The sequence below is a fragment of the Scyliorhinus torazame genome, chromosome 25, assembly GCF_047496885.1.
Source record: "Scyliorhinus torazame isolate Kashiwa2021f chromosome 25, sScyTor2.1, whole genome shotgun sequence".
Lineage (NCBI taxonomy): Eukaryota > Metazoa > Chordata > Chondrichthyes > Carcharhiniformes > Scyliorhinidae > Scyliorhinus > Scyliorhinus torazame.
In genome coordinates, this window is record NC_092731.1 from 30,111,076 (window position 1) to 30,133,679 (window position 22,604).

Sequence of the window (22,604 nt, forward strand, 5' to 3'; positions counted from 1 at the left end):
CAGCTTCCCACTGTTACCAGATTCCTAAACGACCCTCTTATGGACTGACCTCATTAACACTGCACCCCTGTATGCTTGATCCGATGCTGGTGTTTATGTAGTTACATTGTATACCTTGTGTTGCCCTATTATGTATTTTCTTTTCTTCCCTTTTCTTGCCATGTACTTAATGATCTGTTGAGCTGCTCACAGAAAAATACTTTTCACTGTACCTCGGTACACGTGACAATAAACAAATCAATCCAATTAGATAATCCCTTTCACCATCTCCGCCATTGAAGTACTTTTGAGATGTTGTCACTGTTGAAATGTAAGAAACTGGATGGGGAATTTGCCGCAGCAAGGTTACTCAAACATGCACAATTGCTAGATTTTTGTATTATCTCTGTTGGCAGGCTTGTGGGGATGGAGGTGGTAAAAGTTGTAGAAGTTCTTGATGGCCTTCCCCCTGGGTTCCTGCCTGACCCGACCTGTCGATTTCATGCTCGTACAGGCGAGTCCAGCTGGTCTGCTTTTGCTGCAGTCGAGGCCCTCCAGTGCCAGTTATTGACCACTTAAGGGCAGTTTCCTCACAAAGCCTCAGTTTTTAGCCTGCCGAGTAGTGTTTAAGGGCATGTGGTAGTGGGGGTTAGGGGGAAGCCTGAAAAGAAACCTTGTTCAGGCCTCAGAGGGGTCAGCAGGCTTCTTTTTATCATCTGATGTGCCTCGTTTGTAAGATGGCACTTCTAGCAATGGAACACTTCAATACTGCACTTGTGTCAGCCTAGATTTGAATCGAGTGAAGTTTAAACCCAAAATATTGGGTGAGACGTTCTACCGACAGCACACCTCCACCATTGTTTTTTTGGAGATGGGGTGGATTCAATGGGAACTCCCATTGATTGCGGCGGACACACGCTGCTCAATAGAAGGCAGCCACCTGCTACCAAGAAACACACTGCAGGGAGGCCAGAGAATCACACTCGTTGCCCCAGAGGTGAAACAATTCTCAAATTTTAATTGTATTATAAACGTGAGAAAAATTAAATGTCGTAGTGATGAATAATGCTCTTAAATCTAAATTCTGATTGCAAAAGAAAAACATTCAATAGCAAAGATGTGCCAAGTGGCAGAGGCCATCATTTTCCAGCTTAAGCACACAAGAGATGCTGGAACTTCCTCAGCAGAGACACCGGGGAGGCAATGGTAGATGTGGAAGGTATAAACAAACTGCTCAAATACATTGATAATGAAAAGGATTGAATAGACCACAGTAAGTTCCTATAATCTCCAGAAATTCTTCTTATTTTAAAGATTCTCCTATAATTGCTCCCTTGCGTTTTCCAGGTTGCACGTGTCAAAGACCAGAAAACACACGTTTCCTCAATTTACCGGAGTTCTAAAATAGATTTAAGTCCAAAATTTGAAATGCACTGGCCCAAAGTCACATTTTATTTCTTGTGTTTTGCAATGATTTCTGGGTTTTATTTCATGTGTGACTCTGTTAAATGTTAAAGCCTGAGGAAGATCAGTTTGAAGAGCCACCTTCAGCTATGTAGCTTTACTTGCAAAAAAGATGGAATTTTTAATGACATTTCCTGACTTTAAAATGTGACATTATAGGACTATGCCTCATGGTCCATTTTCTTTTCCGTCTTTCAGGATGATCAAGTAGTTCTTCAGTGTACCACCACCATTGTCAAAGCACAGATTAAGCTCTGCCTTTCGGCTGAAGGATTTGGAAATCGGCTTTGTTTCCTTGAACCTACATCAAATGCAAAGGTATTTCTACTCTCTTAAAGTAAACATACTTGTCCCAAAATTCCCTCCAATGTTCCAACATGACTACTGCGTAAGAGTGGAGTTGCACTGGGTTTTCAGGGGAAATTGCCACGTAGCTAATTTATTCTGTCACGATGTCTAAATCTCTTGTGCAACGTCAAGTTGTGACCGCGAGAACATCAATCAGTTCAGTACCAAAACTCCATCCCCCAGGTCAAAGACCAGAAAACACACGTTTCCTCAATTTACCTGAGTTCTGAATGGATTTAAGTCCAAAATTTGAAATGCTGTCCCAAAGTCACTTTTTATTACTTGTGTTTTGGAATGATTTCTGGGTTTTATCTCTTTACCAAACTTGTGTGTTTTTATTTCCTATTTTAAACACTTTTAATGACATGAGAATTTGTTAGACTACAAAGAGAAAATCTTACACACTTGCATTTTCTTCATGTACAAGGTTTCAAACTTCAACTTTTATGGCATCTTTCAGGCCCTCTATCTCATTGAAGGTAGGTAGATTATGTGCTATGCGTTCCTCGAGCTCTGATTTGGTCCGGCTGGTTTCTGCTTGTTTTAGGAGGGGACCGGTTTAGCTCACTTGGCTAGACAGCCGGTTCGTGATGCAGAGCGAGGCCAGCAGCCGCGGATTCAATTCCCGTATTGCTGAGGGTATTCATTAAAGGCCCCGCCTTCTCAACCTTGCCCCTTTGAACCCCCCCCCCCCCCCCCCCCCCAATCTCTAAACATTGGTGTAGAAACCAATCTGTAATTGGTTGAGGATAAGGCAAGTAAAATGCAGGTTTGAGTTACTGCTGATCACTTTTAGGTTGATTGGGACGCAACATCGGAGTTCTTTCCCCCCACTTTTTTAAGTTGCTCTCTTTTTTTTCTTTAATGATTGATTATTCATAGTTAAGAGAAAAAGCATGGCAGCACAGTGGCTAGCACTGTCGCTTCACAGCTCCAGAGTCCCAGGTTCAATTCCCGCCTTGGGTCATTGTCTGTGCGGAGTCTGCGCGTTCTCCCCGTGTCTGTGTGGGTTTCCTCCAGGTGCTCCGATTTCCTCCAACAAGTCCCGAAAGATGTGCTGTTAGGTGGATTGGCCATGCTAAATTGTCCTTAGTGTCCAAAAAGGTTAGGTTGGGTTACGGTGTTAGGGTGGAGGTGTGAGTTTAAGTAGGGTGCTCTTCCTGAGGTCTGGTGCAGACTCGATGTGGCAAATGGCCTCCTTCTGCATTTTAATTTCTATGATTCACTTCCCCCATAGCCTTGCAATTTTTTCCCCTCGGGTGCTTATCCAAGTTCTCTTTTGAAAGTCATGATTGAAAATAAATGGATCTGCCACCTTTTCAAATCCTAATACTTGCTATTTTAAAAAAAACTTGCCATCTTGTCATTGATTCTTTTGTCAGTCGCTTTAAATTTTGTCCTCTGGATCTTGGCCCTTCTGCCAATTGGAGCACTTTTTTATTTCTTGGTCAGGGGGCTTAGGTCCAGTATAGGCCCAGAGAGGTGTCTGGCAGGCCTGTGGGGAAGGGCAGGGGCAGGGGTCTGGGGAGACCCAAGGCGGAAGGGAATATCGGAGTTGGGATGCGAGTGCTCCGTGGGTCTAGTCAACAACCCCAACTGCCCCTGCCACCCATCCACTCCTCTGGTCTCTTCAACCCCACCCCCAGAGTTAGTAACTCCAGTGGTGAAACCGGAGCATCAATCCATATACCTCTGCTATATTCCATATGTATGAATTTCACAATGGAGGATTTGCATTCCAAATTTCACTCCATAAATGGATGTGGGGGGGGGGGTTGCTGTACCTCAACAATATTGGGATATTATTGCTGAGACTGGGTTTCGATACACAGTAATCCCAATATAAAGAATTTCCTATTAAAATATTATATAAGAATTCCAATTTTTCATGGAATAATAGAATCCCTGCAGTGCAGAATGGCCATTCGGCCCATCGAGTCTGCCCCGATCCCCAAAGTGCACCCTACCTAGGCTAATTCCCCACAGCCCCACCTAACCTTTGGACACAAGGGCCAATCCACCTAACCTAACCACATCTTTGGACTGTTGGAGGAAACCGGACCATCTGGAGGTAACCCACGCAGACACGGGGAGAAAGTGCAAACTCCATACAGTTACCCAAGGTCGGAATTGAACCTGGGTCCCTGGCTCTGAGGCAGCAGTGCTAACCACTGTGTCACCGTGTCGCTCTTCCTAATGTTCCTTAATGTCCCTCAACATTTGTAGCCATTTTATTACCACCCATTAAGCTATCCCTGAGGGTTTTTATTTCCAAGCACATCCTAACACGTACAAAGATTGAATGCGTGTTATTTTTAAATTTAATCATTAAAATAGGTCACGGTATCAAAAGATTGGTCTTTTTGAAGCAATTATTTTTGGGATAGTATTTTCTCTTTTCAGTTCTATTAATCGGGACTCGAAGGCAAGTAATCAATTTTGAGAGCTTTCTTTGTAGAGCCAGAGCTGAATTCTAAACTTATGTATCTGCAGGACCTGTAATTAGCAATGTTATTTTCCAGAGATAGAAATGAACCAAGTTTGTCTGGCTGAATGTGGGACAGTCATTACTGAAAAATAGAACAAAAGGAGAAAATTCATAGCAATCTATAGAAAGCCACTGGCATAACGTCGGTTTTCCCAAAGGAGTGCTGTGGACTACTTAACTCCTTGTACTTCAAAGCAGCTTAAGAACATAGGAAATAGGAGCATGTTGGCCATACAGACCCTCACGTTGACTTTGGCATGCAATAAGACCCTATATCAACCCCATTTCCCCACCCAAGGCCATATCCCTCGATTCCCTTTGTACCCCAAATTCGATTGGTCTCGCTCTTGGGCATATTCTACAACTGAACATCTCTAGCCCTCAGGAGTGAAAGCAAAAGATTAATAATCCTTTGAGTGAAGAAAGTTAGCATAATTTCAGCTCTAAATAGTCGACTCTTTATCCTGAAACCAGGTCAGTAAAAAAAATCTTGTGTGACTGGAGGAGGATGGAGGGTCGATGGGGAGGGGGAAGCAGGTGGGAGAAGGGGAGGACAAAGGAAGGGACCATTGATGTGGCTGGGAGAGGATTGTCAGTTAGATGGTCCACTGGGGGCAAGGTTGGTGGGAAGGCTGCGCAGAGGGTGGGCGAAGGTTGGTGGGAAGGGTGTGCAGAGGGTGGGGCAGGTTGGTGGGAAGGGTGTGCAGAGGGTGGGGCAGGTTGGTGGGAAGGGTGTGCAGAGGTTGGGGAATGTTGGTGGGAGGGTGTTGGTGGGAGGGTGTGCCGAGATGGGGGTAGGTTGGTGGGAAGGGTGCGCAGAGGGTGGGGCAGGTTGGTGGGAAGGGTGTGCAGAGGTTGGGGAATGTTGGTGGGAGGGTGTTGGTGGGAGGGTGTGCCGAGATGGGGGTAGGTTGGTGGGAAGGGTGCGCAGAGATGGGGGAAGGTTGGTGGGAAGGGTGCGCAGAGATTGGGTACGTTGGTGGGAAGGATGCGCAGAGGGTGGGGGAAGGTTGGTGGGAAGGGTGCGCAGAGATGGGGTAGGTTGGTGGGAAGGGTGTGCAGAGGGTGGGGAAATGTTGGTGGGAAGGGTGTGCAGAGGGTGGGGCAGGTTGGTGGGAAGGGTGCGCAGAGATGGGGTAGGTTGGTGGGAAGGGTGTGCAGAGGGTGGGCGAAGGTTGGTGGGAAGGGTGTGCAGAGGGTGGGGCAGGTTGGTGGGAAGGGTGTGCAGAGATGGGGTACGTTGGTGGGAAGGGTGTGCAGAGGGTGGGGCAAGTTGGTGGGAAGGGTGCGCAGAGGGTGGGGAAATGTTGGTGGGAAGGGTGCGCAGAGATGGGGTACGTTGGTGGGAAGGGTGCGCAGAGATGGGGTACGTTGGTGGGAAGGGTGTGCAGAGGGTGGGGCAGGTTGGTGGGAAGGGTGCGCAGAGATGGGGTACGTTGGAGGGAAGGGTGTGAAGAGGGTGGGGCAGGTTGGTGGGAAGGGTGCGCAGAGGGTGGGGAAATGTTGGTGGGAAGGGTGCGCAGAGGGTGGGGAAATGTTGGTGGGAAGGGTGCGCAGAGATGGGGTACGTTGGTGGGAAGGGTGCGCAGAGGGTGGGGGAAGGTTGGTGGGAAGGGTGCGCAGAGATGGGGTACGTTGGTGGGAATGGTGCGCAGAGCGTGGGGGAAGGTTGGTGGGAAGGGTGCGCAGAGATTGGGTACGTTGGTGGGAAGGGTGCGCAGAGGGTGGGGGAAGGTTGGTGGGAAGGGTGCGCAGAGGGTGGGGAAATGTTGGTGGGAAGGGTGCGCAGAGGGTGGGGGAAGGTTGGTGGGAAGGGTGCGCGGAGATGGGGGTAGTTTGGTAGGAAGGGTGCGCAGAGGTTTGGGCACGTTGGTGGGAAAGATGTGATCCGACCATCACAGGATGCACACTGATGGGGGAATTGGTGGGAAGGTGTGTAGAGATGGGGGCATGTTGGTGGGAAGGGTGTGCAGAGGTTGGGGCAGGTTGGGGGGTAGGGTGTGCAGAGGTTGGGGCATGTTGGGGGGTAGGGTGTGCAGAGGCAGGTTAGTGGGAAGAATGTACACTGATGGGGGAATTGGTGGGAAAGGTGAGCAGAGGTTGCGGCAGGTTGGTGGGAAGGGTGTGAGAGTAGGGGAAGGTTGGTGGGAAGGGTATGCAGAAGTTGGGGCAGGTTCGTGGGAAGGGTGTGCAGAGGTTGGGGAAGGTTGGTTGGAAGGGTGGGCAGAGATGGGGGCTGGTTGGTGGGACGGGTGCACAGAGATGGGGGCAGGTTGATGGGTCGGGTGGGCAGAGATGGGGGATGGTTGGTGGGATGGGTGCACATAGATGGGGCAGGTTGGTGGGAAGGGTGTGCAGTGATGGGTGAAGGTTGGTGGGAAGGGTGCACAGAGATGGGGTAGGTTTGTGGGAAGGGTGTGCAGAGGTTGGGGAAGATTGGTGGGAAGGGTGGGCAAAGATGGGGGCAGGTTCGTGGGAAGGGTGTGCAGAGGTTGGGGAAGGTTGGTGGGAAGGGTGGGCAGAGATGGGGGCTGGTTGGTGGGACGGGTGCACAGAGATGGGGGCAGGTTGATGGGTCGGGTGCGCAGAGATGGGGGCAGGTTGGTGGGACGGGTGGGCAGGGATGGGGGCAGGTTGGTGGGACGGGTGGGCAGAGATGGGGGCAGGTTGGTGGGACGGGTATGCAATCACACGCTTCTCAGGTTGGCTTCAGGTGATTAATGTGCAGGAAAATTTCCACAATCCACCAAGTGTTTGCCTCGATGGAGCTGCCAGGTTCCTTGGCCCTCAGGACATTTGTCTCACAGCAATTAATGTTTAAAAGCTGAATGAAAATGAGGCTAACTGCTTCATTATCATGTCTAAAGTTCCAAGTTGCCTATTTGGAGAGGGTTGGCGGCCTGCCCAGCTCTGGCTTCCGTTTAAAGCCTGAAATGGGGGTATTGGAGGCCGGTTTGTGGAGGGAAATACATTTTTGTCAGATTTTAATCTGCTCCATCCACCTCCAAGCTGGATTATTTATAGGTTAAAGTGCAACCCTATGCCCCTAGTTCTAGACTGCCCAGTGAAGGGAAACAGCTTCTGAGCTTGTACCCTGCCAATTAGTGCTCTACCGGGCTAGTTGCATGTCAAAAACCTTGAATATGCGTCAAATATGATTTCCCTTTCATAAAACCATGTTGACTGTCTCCTGCGCTCACATTTATGTCAGTCATCTTGGAAAACTGTTTACCAAGTGGGATAGAAACAAATACTAATTCCTGTAAGTGCCTAAAAGATCAAGAAATACCTAAAATTAAAAACATATTACCCTTTTTTAACGAGCAGACATTTTACAAAGTTTAATCCAACAACAGTTCCACGTGTTGATTTGGGAAAAGAGCATCAAAACTATTTCCAATTGGGAAAGCATGAGGTTTATTCTGCCTTTTGACTTCCTTGGTGCAAAGCTGAAGGAAATGTACTGACTTTTCAGATAAGGATTCCAGAATACTTCCATTTTGGCTGTTTGCACCTATTACAAAATTAATGTACTGATTTGTTCTGACCAAGAACGTTATTGATGACCTATTTGCTACTGATACGCCCCCTGTGGCAGATTGGGAGAAATTAAAATCATGTTGCGTGGTAGTTACTGACATTCTCTGGCAAAATATATAGCCCCTGGTTTAGCGTACAGTGAATGTTGTTGCAGCAGATTGCATAGGTTACTGACGGCCTGCCTGATGACTTGCAGCCTCCACCTCTGTCAAGTTTAACAGTCTTCTCATGTGCTGGTGGCAATCCCTCCTGTTGCTAGTAAAATGCAGGTAGGAGTGGGAGGTGGTCCTTAATTAGGCACTTAATTGCCACAGTTGGTCACCGCATCCTTAAGGTTCCTGTCGTTGGTAATATGCTGAGGTGTCGAAGATGTGGGTTTTAATCCCGACTTCCGTTGAAGGTATGCTGTAGAAGATTCATTACAATCTATTTGCTGTAGTATGCAACTCCTGTTCATCATACTTGTGATGACCTTGGAAGGGTGCACTTTCCAAGAGCTGGTGCAGACTCGATGGGTCGAATGGCCTCCTTCTGCACTGTAAATTCTATGGTAATCTATGATAATCTACTTGACATCATATTAAGGTACTTGATGTATGCTTATTGTTGCAATTTCTGTCTCTTGGTAAGAGATCATAAATTGAAAATTATATTGTCTAGCTAGATTTATAGAGCCATGGGTTATAGAGCCACGGTTATTTATGACACAGATGGTCCACCTAGTCCATGCCAGATCCCCATGGAGTGATCCAGTCAGTCCACTGCCCCACAACCCTCACGAGATCCCCTTAGCCTATAATTTAGCTTCCGAATGCCCATCCAATTTCCTTTTGAAATTATGGGTTGTTTCTACTTCCACCACCTTGGTGGGCAGCAAGTTGCCGATCACCATTCACTGCTTTCAAAAAAAAAAGTTCTTCCTCACGTTCCTCTGCATCTCTTGCCCAAAATCTTTAAATATTTGCTCCCTATTCTTTGTACCAGCAGCTAATCAGAAGAGTTTTTCCTTTTTCTAACGAGAAAATGCTGGAAAATCTCGATAGGTCTGGCAGCATCTGGAGGGAGAGAAAAGAGCTAATGTTTCAAGTCCAGATGACTCTTTGTCAAAGGGATGACCAGATTTGGACTGTATGCTTCATCCGATGCCAGTGCTTATGTAGTTACATTGTATATGTTGTGTTGCCCTATTATGTTTTTTATTTTATTCCCTTTTATTCCCATGTACTTAATGATCTGTTGAGCTGCTCGCAGAAAAATACTTTTCACTGTACCTCGGTACACGTGACAATAAACCAAATCCAATCCAATCCAACATGGGGTGGCTTCAATGGTAATTCCCATTGACCACAGCAGGAGCAGAAAATCCCACCGTCTCCCACTGTCAAACACACGGTCAGGCGGCCGGAGAATCCAGCCCATTAGCACTGACGATGGGAATCTGTATCAGTGGAGATGTGAAACACTAAGGTGTCAAAGCAATTTTAATGGGGATTGTATTTCGACCCCCAAACTGCAGTGTTGATGTTGGGAATGGAATGTGATCAAGGAAAATCTACAACTATGGGTAACTTTAATCTGCATGTAGATTGGGCAAACCAGCTTAGTCACAATGCCAAAGAAGAGGAATTCCTGGGGTGTATATGGGATGGTTTTCTGGACCAATATGTTGAGAAACCAGATTTCTTCACCCAGAGAGTGGTGAGCCTGTGGAATTCGCTACTGCAGGAAGCAGTTGAGGCCAGAACATTGTGTGTTTTCAAGATGGGGCTAAAGGAATCAAAGGATATGGAAGGGGAAAGTGGGCACAGGTTACTGAGTTGGATGTTCAGCCATTATAGTGAATGGCGGAGCAGGTTCAAAGGGCCGAATGGCCTACTCCTATTTTCTACATTTCTATGACCTTCACATCGTTCTTAAAATACGGTGTTCAGAACTGCATGAAGTATTCTAGTTGGGAACTTTAGGAAGAATTCTGTGGAGCTTGCCTACTTTTGTACTCAAGCCTCTATTTATGAAGCCTGGGATGCCACATGCTTTGCTAGCCGCCCTCTCAAATGCCCTGCCACCTTCAAGGACCAAAGCACATGCACTCTCAGGTCCTACTGTTCTTGCACACACTTTAGAACTGTGCCATTAAGTTTATCCTGCATACCATTATTCCTTTAGCCAAAATGGATCACCTCGCACTTCTCCATCAGTCACTTGTCTGTCCATTTTTGCTTGTCTATCATCTGTCCTGTTTCAGGCAATTCATATCACCACACTATGCCATGGTGGCATCGCTGGTAAATTTTGAAATTTTGCTCTGTATTCCAAGGTACAGGTCATTTATGTATAGCAAAAAGGCTAGTGGTCCCAGCACAGAGCCTTGCGGAACACCACTGTCTACCACCCTCCAGTCTGAACAAAAACAACTACCATGATTTGCTGCTCTCTGTCCTTAAGTCATTGTTAAAAAAACAATTGGTCTCACTCTATCAATAGTGGCATTTCATTGGCGTTACTGCTTCATTCTTATCTGCGTATATAAATCCTGTTCATGTAGCTGATGATCCAACATTAATTTTCGAAGCAGTTGACAACTATAGTCGAGGGTTTCTAAGTATGTTTATTGTCACCATTAATCCAGGACTTAGATTGCCATGTAAACTTGTGTGAAGAAATGAAGATATTGTGTTGCAAATATTTTGTAGCTATTCTTACATTTTGCATATTCCACCCAGTGACTGGAGCTTCCATTCTTAAAAGAACTTTCCTCTAGAACATGCTGTCAAAAGCATTGTCAGAAAACTATATGGACAAAAAATTGCTTTCTCACAATCCCTGTCATATTCCAATTCAAATGGATTGAATTATTGATGATTTTCTAAAGCACAAAATCAGTAGCAAATTAGAACAAAGAACAATACAGTACAGGAGCAGGCCCTTCGGCCCTTGAAGCCTGCGCCAATGTGTCCTATCTAGACCAACCGCCGGTATCCTTCTATGCCATGTCTGTTCATGTGCCTATCCAGATAAGCCTTAGCGGTCGCTAACGTATCTGCCTCAACCACCTCACTTGGCAGTGCATTCCAGGCCATCACCAACCTCTGTGTAAAAAAAAAAAAAAAAAAAAAAAAAAAAAACTTCCCTCGCACATTTCCACTGAACCTTTTCCCACTCACCTTGAACTTGAGCCCCCTTTTAATTTTCAATTCCGTCCTGGGGAAAAAGTCTCCAACTGTTTAGATATCAGATTCTTTAGCTTGTCAGTTTATTTCATGACTGTCGGTAATTAATATTGTAACTTTAATCTGTTGGTAAATCGATTTAAATAATTTGACAACATGGCAATGGATCTCTCAGTTACGTTTTGTAAAGTACAGCATCAAACCTGTATTTCCCTTCTGTTTGCAGAATGTTCCTCCAGACCTTGCAATTTGTAGCTTTGTGTTGGAGCAGTCGCTCTCTGTGCGAGCTCTGCAGGAGATGCTGGCTAACACTGTTGAAAAGCGTAATGAGGTAAGTCTGCAAACTAGCTTGTTGAATAGAATATAATACATTTATTGTTAAACATAGTAATTGGGTAACCAGTATGTGTGAAAAATGTCTTCCTTTGAATCAACAATCCAAATTTGTCTTGAAGTTATTAGTTTGTTTATTCTAGATTGTTGAACTTTTGCGATCACCTAGAGTAACATGAAAATTAACATTAAAATATGGTAAATACAAAATTATAGGTTAGAGAGAAAGTGCATAAGCTTGGTGATCTATATTTGACCATATTGGTGTGTGATCCAAGAACAATTAAAACTTGCATGCAATGGGTAGTATTTAGATAAAGTAAATCTGTTTAAATATTTCCTTACCATATCCAATATGTGTTTTACCTTGAATTAATTCTCTGGCTTAGTGGCAGTATTTCAATAATATGTCCACTGATACTGTGTGCTCAGTTAGTTAGAAAGATGAAGAATTTACAAATGGATTTATTGCTAGAATTGATGAGAGATGGGATATCTGATGCCAATGTGCTTGTCAAAAGTTGTTGAAATTTAATTCAAATTTAATGTTGGAAGGAGGAGGAAGTATGAAAAGTTTCAATCTATTAATAAATCGAAGACTTTCTTTTGACATCTTTATTAAGCAGTCTTTCTGGATGTAAAACTTAAGAGATATCTAAATGCATAGCCTGCTGATGTAAAAGAATTTGACTATGGGAGGGATTCCCTGGTTCCCCAGCCCTGTAGCGCTCGCCGTTTGCTGGCGGTGGGATTCTGTCTTCCCGCCACTTGTCAGTGGGATTTGCCAATGAAACCACCTCACGCCGCAGGGAAATCCGAGGGCGGAGGTGCACTGCCAGCGGGAAAAGTGAATGGGAACAACCAGAGAATTCAGGCCAGTATCTCTAAACCTGTCAGGAGTACAGGAGGACTGCATTCACATTGGGTCTTATATTGTTTGTCCATCACTTATAAAGTTCTGGTCATCTTATTATGTGCACGGAAAGAGCATGCCTGCAACTCAATAAAATGTTTTTTTTCCTATTGGAAACATTTTATTATCAACACTATTATTTTCCTATAATGTTGAAATATTTTTGAAATATTTTGACCTGTAGTGTACTTGTGTCCAAATAGGATAAAATAATAGATTTACTGCAGTTACTTGCAGATTTTGTGTGAATGTTTTCGTCCAGCAATAATTTATTATTGTGTTAATCTGACATCTTTGTATTCCAGCACCCGATTGGCAGCTGGGGGAGAGGGAGGTGGTGGGATTCCTTGAGCAAAGGTGGAAATCTTAGTGATAAATTGACTGTATTAAATTACTACTTTTCTATCTCCGTAACACACACTCCGATTACAGTGTCTGCTGTTTGCCAACCTTCAATTAAATTACAATACCAACATTATGATCTCCATGTGTATGACAGACAGAAAATGTACAACAGAAAATCACTTTGGTGATAGTGACCACAATTCGATTACGTTTACTTTAGTGATGGAAGGGGATAGGTATATACCGCAGGGCAAGAGTTATATCTGAAGGAAAGGCAATTATGATGCGATGAGGCAAGACTTAGGATGCATCGGATGGAGAGGAAAACTGCAGGGGATGGGCACAATGGAAATGTGGAGCTTGTTCAAGGAACAGCTACTGCGTGTCCTTGATAAGTATGTACCTGTCAGGCAGGGAGGAAGTGGTCGAGTAAGGGAACCGTGGTTTACTAAAGCAGTCGAAACACTTGTCAAGAGGAAGAAGGAGGCTTATGTAAAGATGAGACATGAAGGTTCAGTTAGGGCGCTCGAGAGTTACAAGTTAGCTAGGAAGGACCTAAAGAGAGAGCTAAGGAGAGACAGGAGTGGACATGAGAAGTCTTTGGCAGGTAGGATCAATGATAACCCTAAAGCTTTCTGTAGATATGTCAGGAATAAAAGAATGACTAGGGTAAGAGTAGGGCCAGTCAAGGACAGTAGTGGGAAGTTGTGCATGGAGTCCGAGGAGATAGGAGAGGTGCTAAATGAATATTTTTCGTCAGTATTCACACAGGAAAAAGACAATGTTGTCGAGGAGAATACTGGGATTCAGGCTACTAGATTAGAAGGGCTTGAGGTTCATAAGGAGGAGGTGTTAGCAATTCTGGAAAGTGTGAAAATAGATAAGTCCCCTGGGCCGGATGGGATTTATCCTAGGATTCTCTGGGAAGGTAGGGAGGAGATTGCTGAGCCTTTGGCTTTGATCTTTAAGTCATCTTTGTCTACAGGAATAGTGCCAGAAGACTGGAGGATAGCAAATGTTGTCCCCTTGTTCAAGTAGGGGAGTAGAGACAGCCCAGGTAACTATAGACCAGTGAGCCTTATTTCTGTTGTGGGCAAAATCTTGGAAAGATTTATAAGAGATAGGATGTATAATCATCTGGAAAGGAATAATTTGATTAGAGATGGTCAACACGGTTTTGTGAAGGGTAGATCGTGCCTCACAAACCTTATTGAGTTCTTTGAGAACGTGACCAAACAGATGGATGAGGGTAAAGCAGTTGATGTGGTGTATATGGATTTCAGTAAAGCGTTTGATAAGGTTCCCCGGTTGGCTACTACAGAAAATACGGAGGCATGGGATTCAGGGTGATTTAGCAGTTTGGATCAGAAATTGGCTAGCTGGAAGAAGACAAAGGGTGGTGGTTGATGGGAAATGTTCAGACTGGAGTCCAGTTACTAGTGGTGTACCACAAGGATCTGTTTTGGGGCCACTGCTGTTTGTCATTTTTATAAATGACCTGGAGGAGGGCATAGAAGGATGGGTGAGTAATTTTGCAGATGACACTAAAGTCGGCGGATGTGGACAGTGCGGAAGGATGTTACAAGTTACAGAGGGACATAGATAAGCTGCAGCGCTGGGCTGAGAGGTGGCAAATGGAATTTAATGCAGAAAAGTGTGAGGTGATTTATTTTGGAAGGAATAACAGGAAGACAGAGTACTGGGCTAATGGTAAGATTCTTGGCAGTGTGGATGAGTAGAGAGATCTCGGTGTCCATGTACATAGATCCCTGAAAGTTGCCACCCAGGTTGAGAGGATTGTTAAGAAGGCGTACGGTGTGTTAGCGTTTATTGGTAGAGGGATTGAGTTTCGGAGCCATGAGGTCATGTTGCAGCTGTACAAAACTCTGGTGCGGCCGCATTTGGAGTATTGCGTGCAATTCTGGTCGCCGCGTTATAGGAAGGATGTGGAAGCATTGGAAAGGGTGCAGAGGAGATTTACCAGAATGTTGCCTGGTATGGAGGGACGATCTTATGAAGAAAGGCTGAGGGACTTGAGGCTGTTTTCGTTAGAGAGAAGAAGGTTAAGAGGTGACTTAATTGAGGCATACAAGATGATCAGAGGATCGGATAGGGTGGACAGTGAGAGCCTTTTTCCTCGGATGGTGATGTCTAGCACGAGGGGACATACCTTTAAATTGAGGGGAGATAGATATAGGACAGATGTCAGAGGTAGGTTCTTTACTCAGAGAGTAGTAAGGGTGTGGAATGCCCTGTCTGCAACAGTAGTGGACTCGCCAACACTAAGGGCATTCAAATGGCCATTGGATAGACATATAGACGATAAGGGAATAGTGTAGATGGGCTTTAGAGTGGTTTCACAGGTCGGCGCAACATCGAGGGCCGAAGGGCCTGTACTGCGCTGTTATGTTCTATGTTCTAGAAAAGGCAAATCTCCAGGAAATAAGTGGGAAAGTGAGCTATGGGCCTGGACTATTTTGAGGTTGGCGATGTACATGTGAAGTATTCAACAGTAACTGGTCCTCCACATATTTAGTGGGAACCAGGAGGGAAAAATGATTCAACAAATTTGTTTAATCATTGCTGATGTCACTAGTGAGTGCTTCCAGTATTGCAGTTCATTAAAATAATAAATTTAACTCTAGTGTCTTCTGTAATGTGTTCGTCCTAATGGTGTGATGAGTATGACAAAGCTCATGGTTTCCTATTACTGATCAAACCATAAATGAAACACCTCAGAGGTTTCTTAACTTATAACAATAGTTTACCATGAGAACTTTATAATGAGAAATTTCTGAAGTGTTCTCATCCAAATTGACTGATGCCACCTCAAAGGGCTAGATGAAATAATGGCAAATTGTGTAATTCTCTTCTTCACACCCTGCAGGATTACAGCCTGGCTTTATCGGTTGTAGACAAACCATATGCTGAGCACACCTATTAAAAGGGCTCATGACATTGATAAATCCTATTCCTGCATCCTGGTACCTAGCTTTTCTCAAGCGAAAGGCTCTTTGTGTTGGACTTCTACAAGTCAATAACTGTTTCTAATCTATCTGGAGATATAGGTAGATTAGTTAGATATTGCTTTTCAAAACCATTACGTAAACATGTTCATGTTTCTTCCCTGGTATTCATGCCAAAGGCTTCAAAGACGATTAGTAATCAAGGGTGGCACAGTGATTAGCCTCACAGCACCAGGGACTCGAGTTCAATTCCGGCCTTGGGTGACTGTGTGGAATTTGCACTTTCTCCTCGTGTCTGCGTGGGTTTCCTCGAAGTGCTCTGGTTTCCTCCTCCTGTCCAAAGATGTGCAGATTAAATGGATTGGCCATGGTAAATTTCCTGACTATTTACATGGCAGTAGAAGATTTTTCTTTTCCCTTTTTATGTTGGCTTCCATTATTCCCATATTGTGTTTGACCTGCTTCTCATTGGAGAATTCACCCGATATGCATCAAACACCCTCTTTTTGTTGTTGTTGTTTCATTACACTGTCCCTCATCATCCAAGGACCCCTGTATTTGGTTCCGTCATCCTATGCCCTTGTTCGAAGAATGTACCAATCATGTACATGAAACATCTACCCATTCCCGTGCTAGAGTTGCTCTTCAAAGTGTCACCTGTTGAGTGCACGAGCTTTAAATAAGGATGGCCCATGCTTTTACCTTTGCTCTTGAGCGTTATTAACGTACTGAATGTCGTCAAACTGGACATCCAGTTTGTCAATCTCCCAGTACAATTAACAGTGCCCTACCAGGATGTTATATGAAGATTTGTTGGGGTCGCAATAGGATCATATGCATTCTGTGCATTAAGTTCATCCTCCGCATTCCACAGCGATGTCTTATCTGTCCTGCAGGCTTTGCACGTACATAGTTTTGAAAAGGGGACATTCTTAAATGGCCAGTTAGTTTCAGTAGAGCCTCAGACCAAAATGAAGTTGTCCATTTACACAGGTCCTGGGACTTCTTTATGGGAGATCTTGTCTTAACTGTTGGGCAGCACGGTAGCACAAGTGGATAGCACTGTGGCTTCACAGCACCATGGTCCCAGGTTCGATTCCCTGCTGGGTCACTCTGTGTGGAGTCTGCACGTTCTCCCCGTGTCTGTGTGGCTTTCCTCCGGGAGCTCCGGTTTCCTCCCACTGTCCAAAGACATGCAGGTTAGGTGGATTGGCCATGATAAATTGTCCTTAGTGACCAAAAAGGTTAGGAGGGGTTATTGGGTTACGGGGATAGGGTGGAAGTGAGGGCTTAAGTGGGTCGGCGCAGACTCGATGGGCCGAATGGCCTCCTTCTGCCCTGCATGTTCTCTGTTCTATTGCTTGCTTCCAGTGTCATGACAGCAATTTTCTGTGTGCTCAGTATATGCTAACTTATCAAGCTAAGCTGTGGTGCTATGGTGTGAAGAAGACCCTTTGCAGGGAATGCAATTTGGCTTTGTAATTCATGTAAATGACAAAGTTTGAAATTAGTCAGCCTAGTTGACGCTGCTGTATTTGTCTTTGAATTGATCATTGCTGGCACGTGCTCTCTGTATTTCAGGTTATTACTCTTAGTTAATTTTTTTTAAAGATCTATATTTTTCTGGATAGAAACTTGAAATATATTCAAGCCTTTTCAAAGAGCTTTTCATTGAGCGTGTTGAATATATCGCAATCATCGATTCATGCTTATATGTCGAGACACTGCTTTGTTAACCCTTCCATTTCCATTGCAATTTCAGGTAAAGTGTCATTGTGTCCAGTTATGTGTAGGTTCTATGCTATTCGGGACAATGGTGGCATCGTGGTAATGTCACTGGACTAGCAATCCAGAGGCCCAGGTTCATGCTCTAGGGACATGGGTTCAAATCCCCCCACAACAACTTGTGGGATTTAAAATCTGATTAGTGATCATGGCAAGAATCGTTAATTGCTGTATATAAAAAAAAAAATAAAAAAAAAAACATCTGGTTCACTAATGTCCTTTAGGGAAGGAAATCCATTATTCTTACCTGGTGCAGCCTCCGGGTGACTCCAGATCCATAGCAATATGATTGACTCTTAACTACCCTAGAAATAGCCGAGCAAGCCATTCAATTTAAGGGCAGTTAGGGATGGGAGCCTCCCAAGTGACACCCACATCCCGGAAAACAATAACAAAATTCACATTGATGTGTCAGTGAAACATTAAACTGATCAGTGATAAGTCCAGGTCGCTGTTTTCCAGTACGTTTTGATAAAACTCTCACACGTTTTGATAAAACTCTCATTTTTCACCTTAATCTTGATATTCTTGGGGGAAATGTTGTTTGGTTTAGTTCTGCTTTCCTGCTGAATCCAAAGCCCTGGCTCAGGTTCATGTTTTGCTTTAGTTGGTAATCTCATTATTTCCTGACACAATTCTTCAAACTAGGATTGAAAACAATTAACTGCAATACAAGTTGTATCATGGAAAATTTTTACACCTTATAAAATATATTTCTAACAATGATCGTTGAATAAATTGTTTCTTGCATCACAGAACACACTTCGTCTCAATTTTCATAAGTAGCATAGCTATTAAGAAATAGAGCGCGTGCAACCAAGTTATGTATGTATTTATGGGGGTTAGGAATAAGATATAGCTTTATGTTTAATTTAAATTTTTTATTTGTGTGAAAAAGGTTAAACTTGGGTTTAGTTTCACTTTAGAGTGGAGACAGCAGGCTTAGAGATGTTTTGTATAACTTGCATCCTTAATGAGGTTTTACGACCCTTGAGCTAGTTTATGGACCTGCTAAAAAAAAGTTCAGAAAAAACTGTTGTTGCCTAGCAACAGGGGTCTAGAGAGAAACCCACCGAGTCAGAACAGCGTTTTTTTAGTCCAGTTGGTAATTATCCTCTAAGGTGAAGGGAGCAGTTTAAATCTCATAACGACATAACTAGCAAGCTGAGGAAAATCAGTCAAAGAATCTTGGATGAGTTGCTCTAAAGTTAAAGGAGCAGTGATTGTCAAGTTGAGTTCTGGATCTCAGAGGAAATACCCCATTGGCAGCAGTCTACTGGGAGAGGGAACTGTAGAAGAAAGGTTCCAGGGACACCTTTCGCCTTTAAATTAAATTAAGTCAAAGGAAAAAACAGGAATCTGGAACAGGGGTGAGAGTGTAACTGGCAAGGCTAGCATATATTGTCCTTGAGCAGGTGTTGGTGAGTTTTCTACAACTGACTGGCATGCAAGAGGGCAATAAGAGTCAACCATATTATGTGTGTCTGGAGTCACATGGAGACCAGACCAAGTAAGGATGGCAAATTTCCTCCCTTGAAGGGCATTAGTGAACCAGATGAACTTTTACAACAATCTGGTAGTTTCATGATCATTACTAATGAGACTAGCATTCTATTCCAGATTTACTAATTAATTGAATTTAAATTCCTTCAGCTGCCATTGTGGGATTTGAACTCATTAATCCAGGCCTCTGGAATAGTCCGGTAACATTACTGCTCTGTTACAATTCCCCATCAGTGTTAACATTTAGCATAGGGATAGATCTCATGGACATTACACGGTGTGTAGCAAAGTGCCTGATGTTGGCTGCTATTTGTAGGGTACATTTTTGAATTTTGGCATGCACATAGCCAAAAATATGTACAAAGATGCTTGAAAGGTTCAGGTCACACACAAGTGTCCTAGATCCAAGCACAAGTGGTATATTTTATTTTGCACCAAAACACTGATGCTATATATTTGGATATCTGCCAAGTGGCTGTATATCACACTAACAGGGTTACATTATGGCTGATTTTTAATGACATGTTGGCTGTATCTGAAACCACAGCTTTTCTGCTCCTCTAGTTCTGATTCGAGAAGTCCCAATAAAAATGTGTGTTTTGAGAACTGCAGTACATGCCATCTTTTTATTCTGCACAGCAAACTACATTTAATAAAATATTCCTGGAAGTGGTTCGATCAAGATTTATTTTGCGCCAATGCTGTGGCTTCCCCATTTGTAGCAGCGAGCAGGGAATAAGTTGCTCTAGTTTCCAGTGATTAACGGTCCAACATTCTAAGTAATCCTATGACCATTGTCATTGCATCACTATCACCACTATTTCTGGCCATATTCTACTTCATGTGCTTTATGTTAATTTGACCGATTGTAATATTTGCTTTGTTTTAAAACAGTGTGCCATCAACTTTACTGTTGGCCACTGGAATGGTGGGGTGGGGGTGACGGTCTAGAAAGTAGAGCAAATTGAAAATAATACTTTTTCTGCTTTTCATTTTTATCCACTATGCAAGCCTCTTGACCTGGACAAATGGGTATGTTTGTGTGTCTGTACTGCTCTGTGGTTTTGTTGCTGTGTCCCTTATAAAACATTTTAAATCCCTTGTTGTAGGTGATGACAAATCAGTGCATGAGCTCTAACACATTTCACTTCACTCAAAGGCCCTGTTCATACCTTACATAAAGATCTCATTTCATTGCTTTCATTTTACCACAATATGCTAAATCTTTACTTGATCTCTGAAGTTCTGGTGTAAAATGGCGTCGGTGTTAAATAAGCACATGGTATTTCACAGGAAAACTGACTTATTTTAAACTATTTTTTTGTAGTTCTTGCTCAAGAGGTACAAAGAACAATTTCTCAACGTATTTGTTTTTTAATCATCAATATCTTGACTCTTCTTTACATTCAGATTTTGTCTCTGCAATTTCTGTTTATTTCGCTACATTTTTATCTTTCCTAACCGGAAGAAAAATACCGCTTGGAAAAGCAAACTCTGATTTAGTGAGGTTGGGAATGAAGATTAAATTATCTGCGATTGCAAAATATCATATGCTCCAATAAATTTCTTGAAAATTTCACAAGGTATTAGAAAGATATTAAAGAGGAATATCACTATGGGGAAAGTATATTCAGTGTACAGTTCTATACACACACACACATTTTGCTACATCTGCCTGAAAGGAGATATTTACATGATCACAACAATATTTGGTAGATCCCTGTTCATTTCACTGCTGCAGAGCTCATTGGACATTTGTACCTGTTCAAGACTTGGATTAGACTCCTGAATCCTGCTCTCTGTGTTCAGACACGTGTCAGTGGTTCAGTTTTGGTTTGCATGTTATCCTACCTATGTATGCTACAAAGCCACACTATATTTGAACAGTGAACCACAGCTCTGGGAATCTTTTTGATTTGAACAGCCAATGAGCTTCCCTTTCCAAGGATGAAATGTTTTTATTAATTTCTCCTCCTAAATTTCGATGTCGCATTTTCTTCTCTGATATCTCTTTCCTGAAGATGAAACTCATTGTTGACATCACTGGCCCTCTGGTACTTTAATATGAGGCAATGATCTGTTCAAACATGGCTGCTACCAAACCTGATTGCACCTTTTCCATTGAACTACACTGAAACAATTGTTGCAAATGAGTCTATAATTATACTGAGGCGTTCCTCTTGAGGTTGAGTGTGTCTTGTCTTCTAAACATGGATTTTCAATGTGATATGCAATATTGCACAATGAACAGGAGCTCCTTGAACCTGCTCCACCATTCAGTAAGATCATGGCTGATCTTCTACCTTCACTCCACCCTATCCCCATATACCTTGATTCTTAGCCCCCAAATTCAAATGATCTCAGTCTTGAATAGAATCTACAATTGAAAATCCATGATTCCCTGAGGTAGAGAATTCAAACGATTCCTAACCCTCCGAAGAAATTTGCCCACCTCCGTACTAAATGGCTGACCCCTTACCTGAGGCTATGAACCCAATTCTAGACATTCCAGCCAGGAGAAACGTCCTTTCAACATCTACCCTCTATCCTATCAAGAGTCCTCTGAGATTTTTACGTGTTCCGATGAGGTTACATCTCATTCCATTCTACTCTAGTCCATTTGAGGTGCGTTCTACTCTGTGGCCGGAATTCTCTGTTTGCTGACAGCGGGAGATGTGGCTTCAGTGGGAAATTCCGCTGACAGCAGCGGGAGCAGAGAACCCTCCCCGCCAGCGAACTGCACACCGCCTCCCGTCGCCGTGAAGCATGTGGCTGGGAAGCCGGAGAATCCGACCCTATATCTCCTCATTGGACGCCCCTTTAATCCCAAGATTCAACTGAGTAGATCTTTGTTGCACACCCCCTCTAAGGTGAACATATTCTTTATTGGATAAGGAGGTGAAACCGAACAGCATTTCAGTTCTAGCCCACCTAAATACTACATAATTACATTGAAGGCTGCCTTCAGCTGGAAGACTCTATACCAATTATTCTTACTCATGCATTTTTGTGACCAGTGTGTTGATTCTTCGCCTGTTCCTTCGCGATGGCACCCAAGAATAAAGCAGTCAGATCTATCACATTTGACCAAAAAGGCATTATAAATAATTGACCATAAATTTCCCACTTATCTATTCTGTAGAAATATTGGCCATTAGCTAGAATATTAGGCGAAGGAATATGTTGTCCTGTCGGGTCACATTTGCACCTGATTTGCACTGCCAGGAAGCGATTCCCAATCCTAAGCCATGCAAATTTATGCATGACGAGAATTGCGAGATTTCCCAAGAGAATCCTGCTATCGGGCTGCCATTTTGAGCCGGCCCAATTGCGAGATCCTCCCTTCCACCTGCATGACAATTCTGAAGAGAGACCCCTTTCTGGAAGCTCCTCCAGGAGTCACAGCCCTATCTGGAAGCCATTGAAAAGTCCAGACAGGGGCAGTGTGAACTTTTACTGCTTGAACACTCATCTGGGCAATATATCTGCTGGTTCAAACACGGGGAGCACTAGGTGTCAATTCCTGAAAAGAAAACCAGTCAGCTGTGTTTAAACCCCTTCAGATCTTTTGAGCTGCAAGGCATTCATTTCTCTTTGATGTTGATTTTACTAGGGTGTATTTGGCTGTTTTTGACAGTTTACACACACACAGGGCTGTAAGCATTGCTCTATTCATTTCCCTTCACGCTTGAGTAACACTGAAGTGCTCCAACCTTAATGTTTATAAATATCAAACTTTGATAAGTCCTGGACCACTTCAAACTGAATTA

The 22,604-nt window shown here is 43.7% G+C and overlaps 1 protein-coding gene across 10 annotated transcripts in view; it reads left to right on the top strand.

Moving 5' to 3' along the window:
- LOC140402452 (ryanodine receptor 1-like) overlaps positions 1-22,604 on the top strand; it is a 497,733-nt gene that overhangs the window by 53,198 nt on the left and 421,931 nt on the right. For 6 of the 10 annotated variants that reach the window (XM_072490240.1, XM_072490241.1, XM_072490242.1 and 3 more), the window contains exons 2-4: positions 1,642-1,761; positions 11,216-11,320; positions 19,846-19,866. In XM_072490240.1, coding sequence (XP_072346341.1) covers positions 1,642-1,761; positions 11,216-11,320; positions 19,846-19,866 — 246 coding nt within the window. The remainder of the gene's footprint in view (positions 1-1,641; positions 1,762-11,215; positions 11,321-19,845; positions 19,867-22,604) is intronic. The other 4 variants (XM_072490247.1, XM_072490246.1, XM_072490248.1 and 1 more) reach the window with 1 other exon arrangement.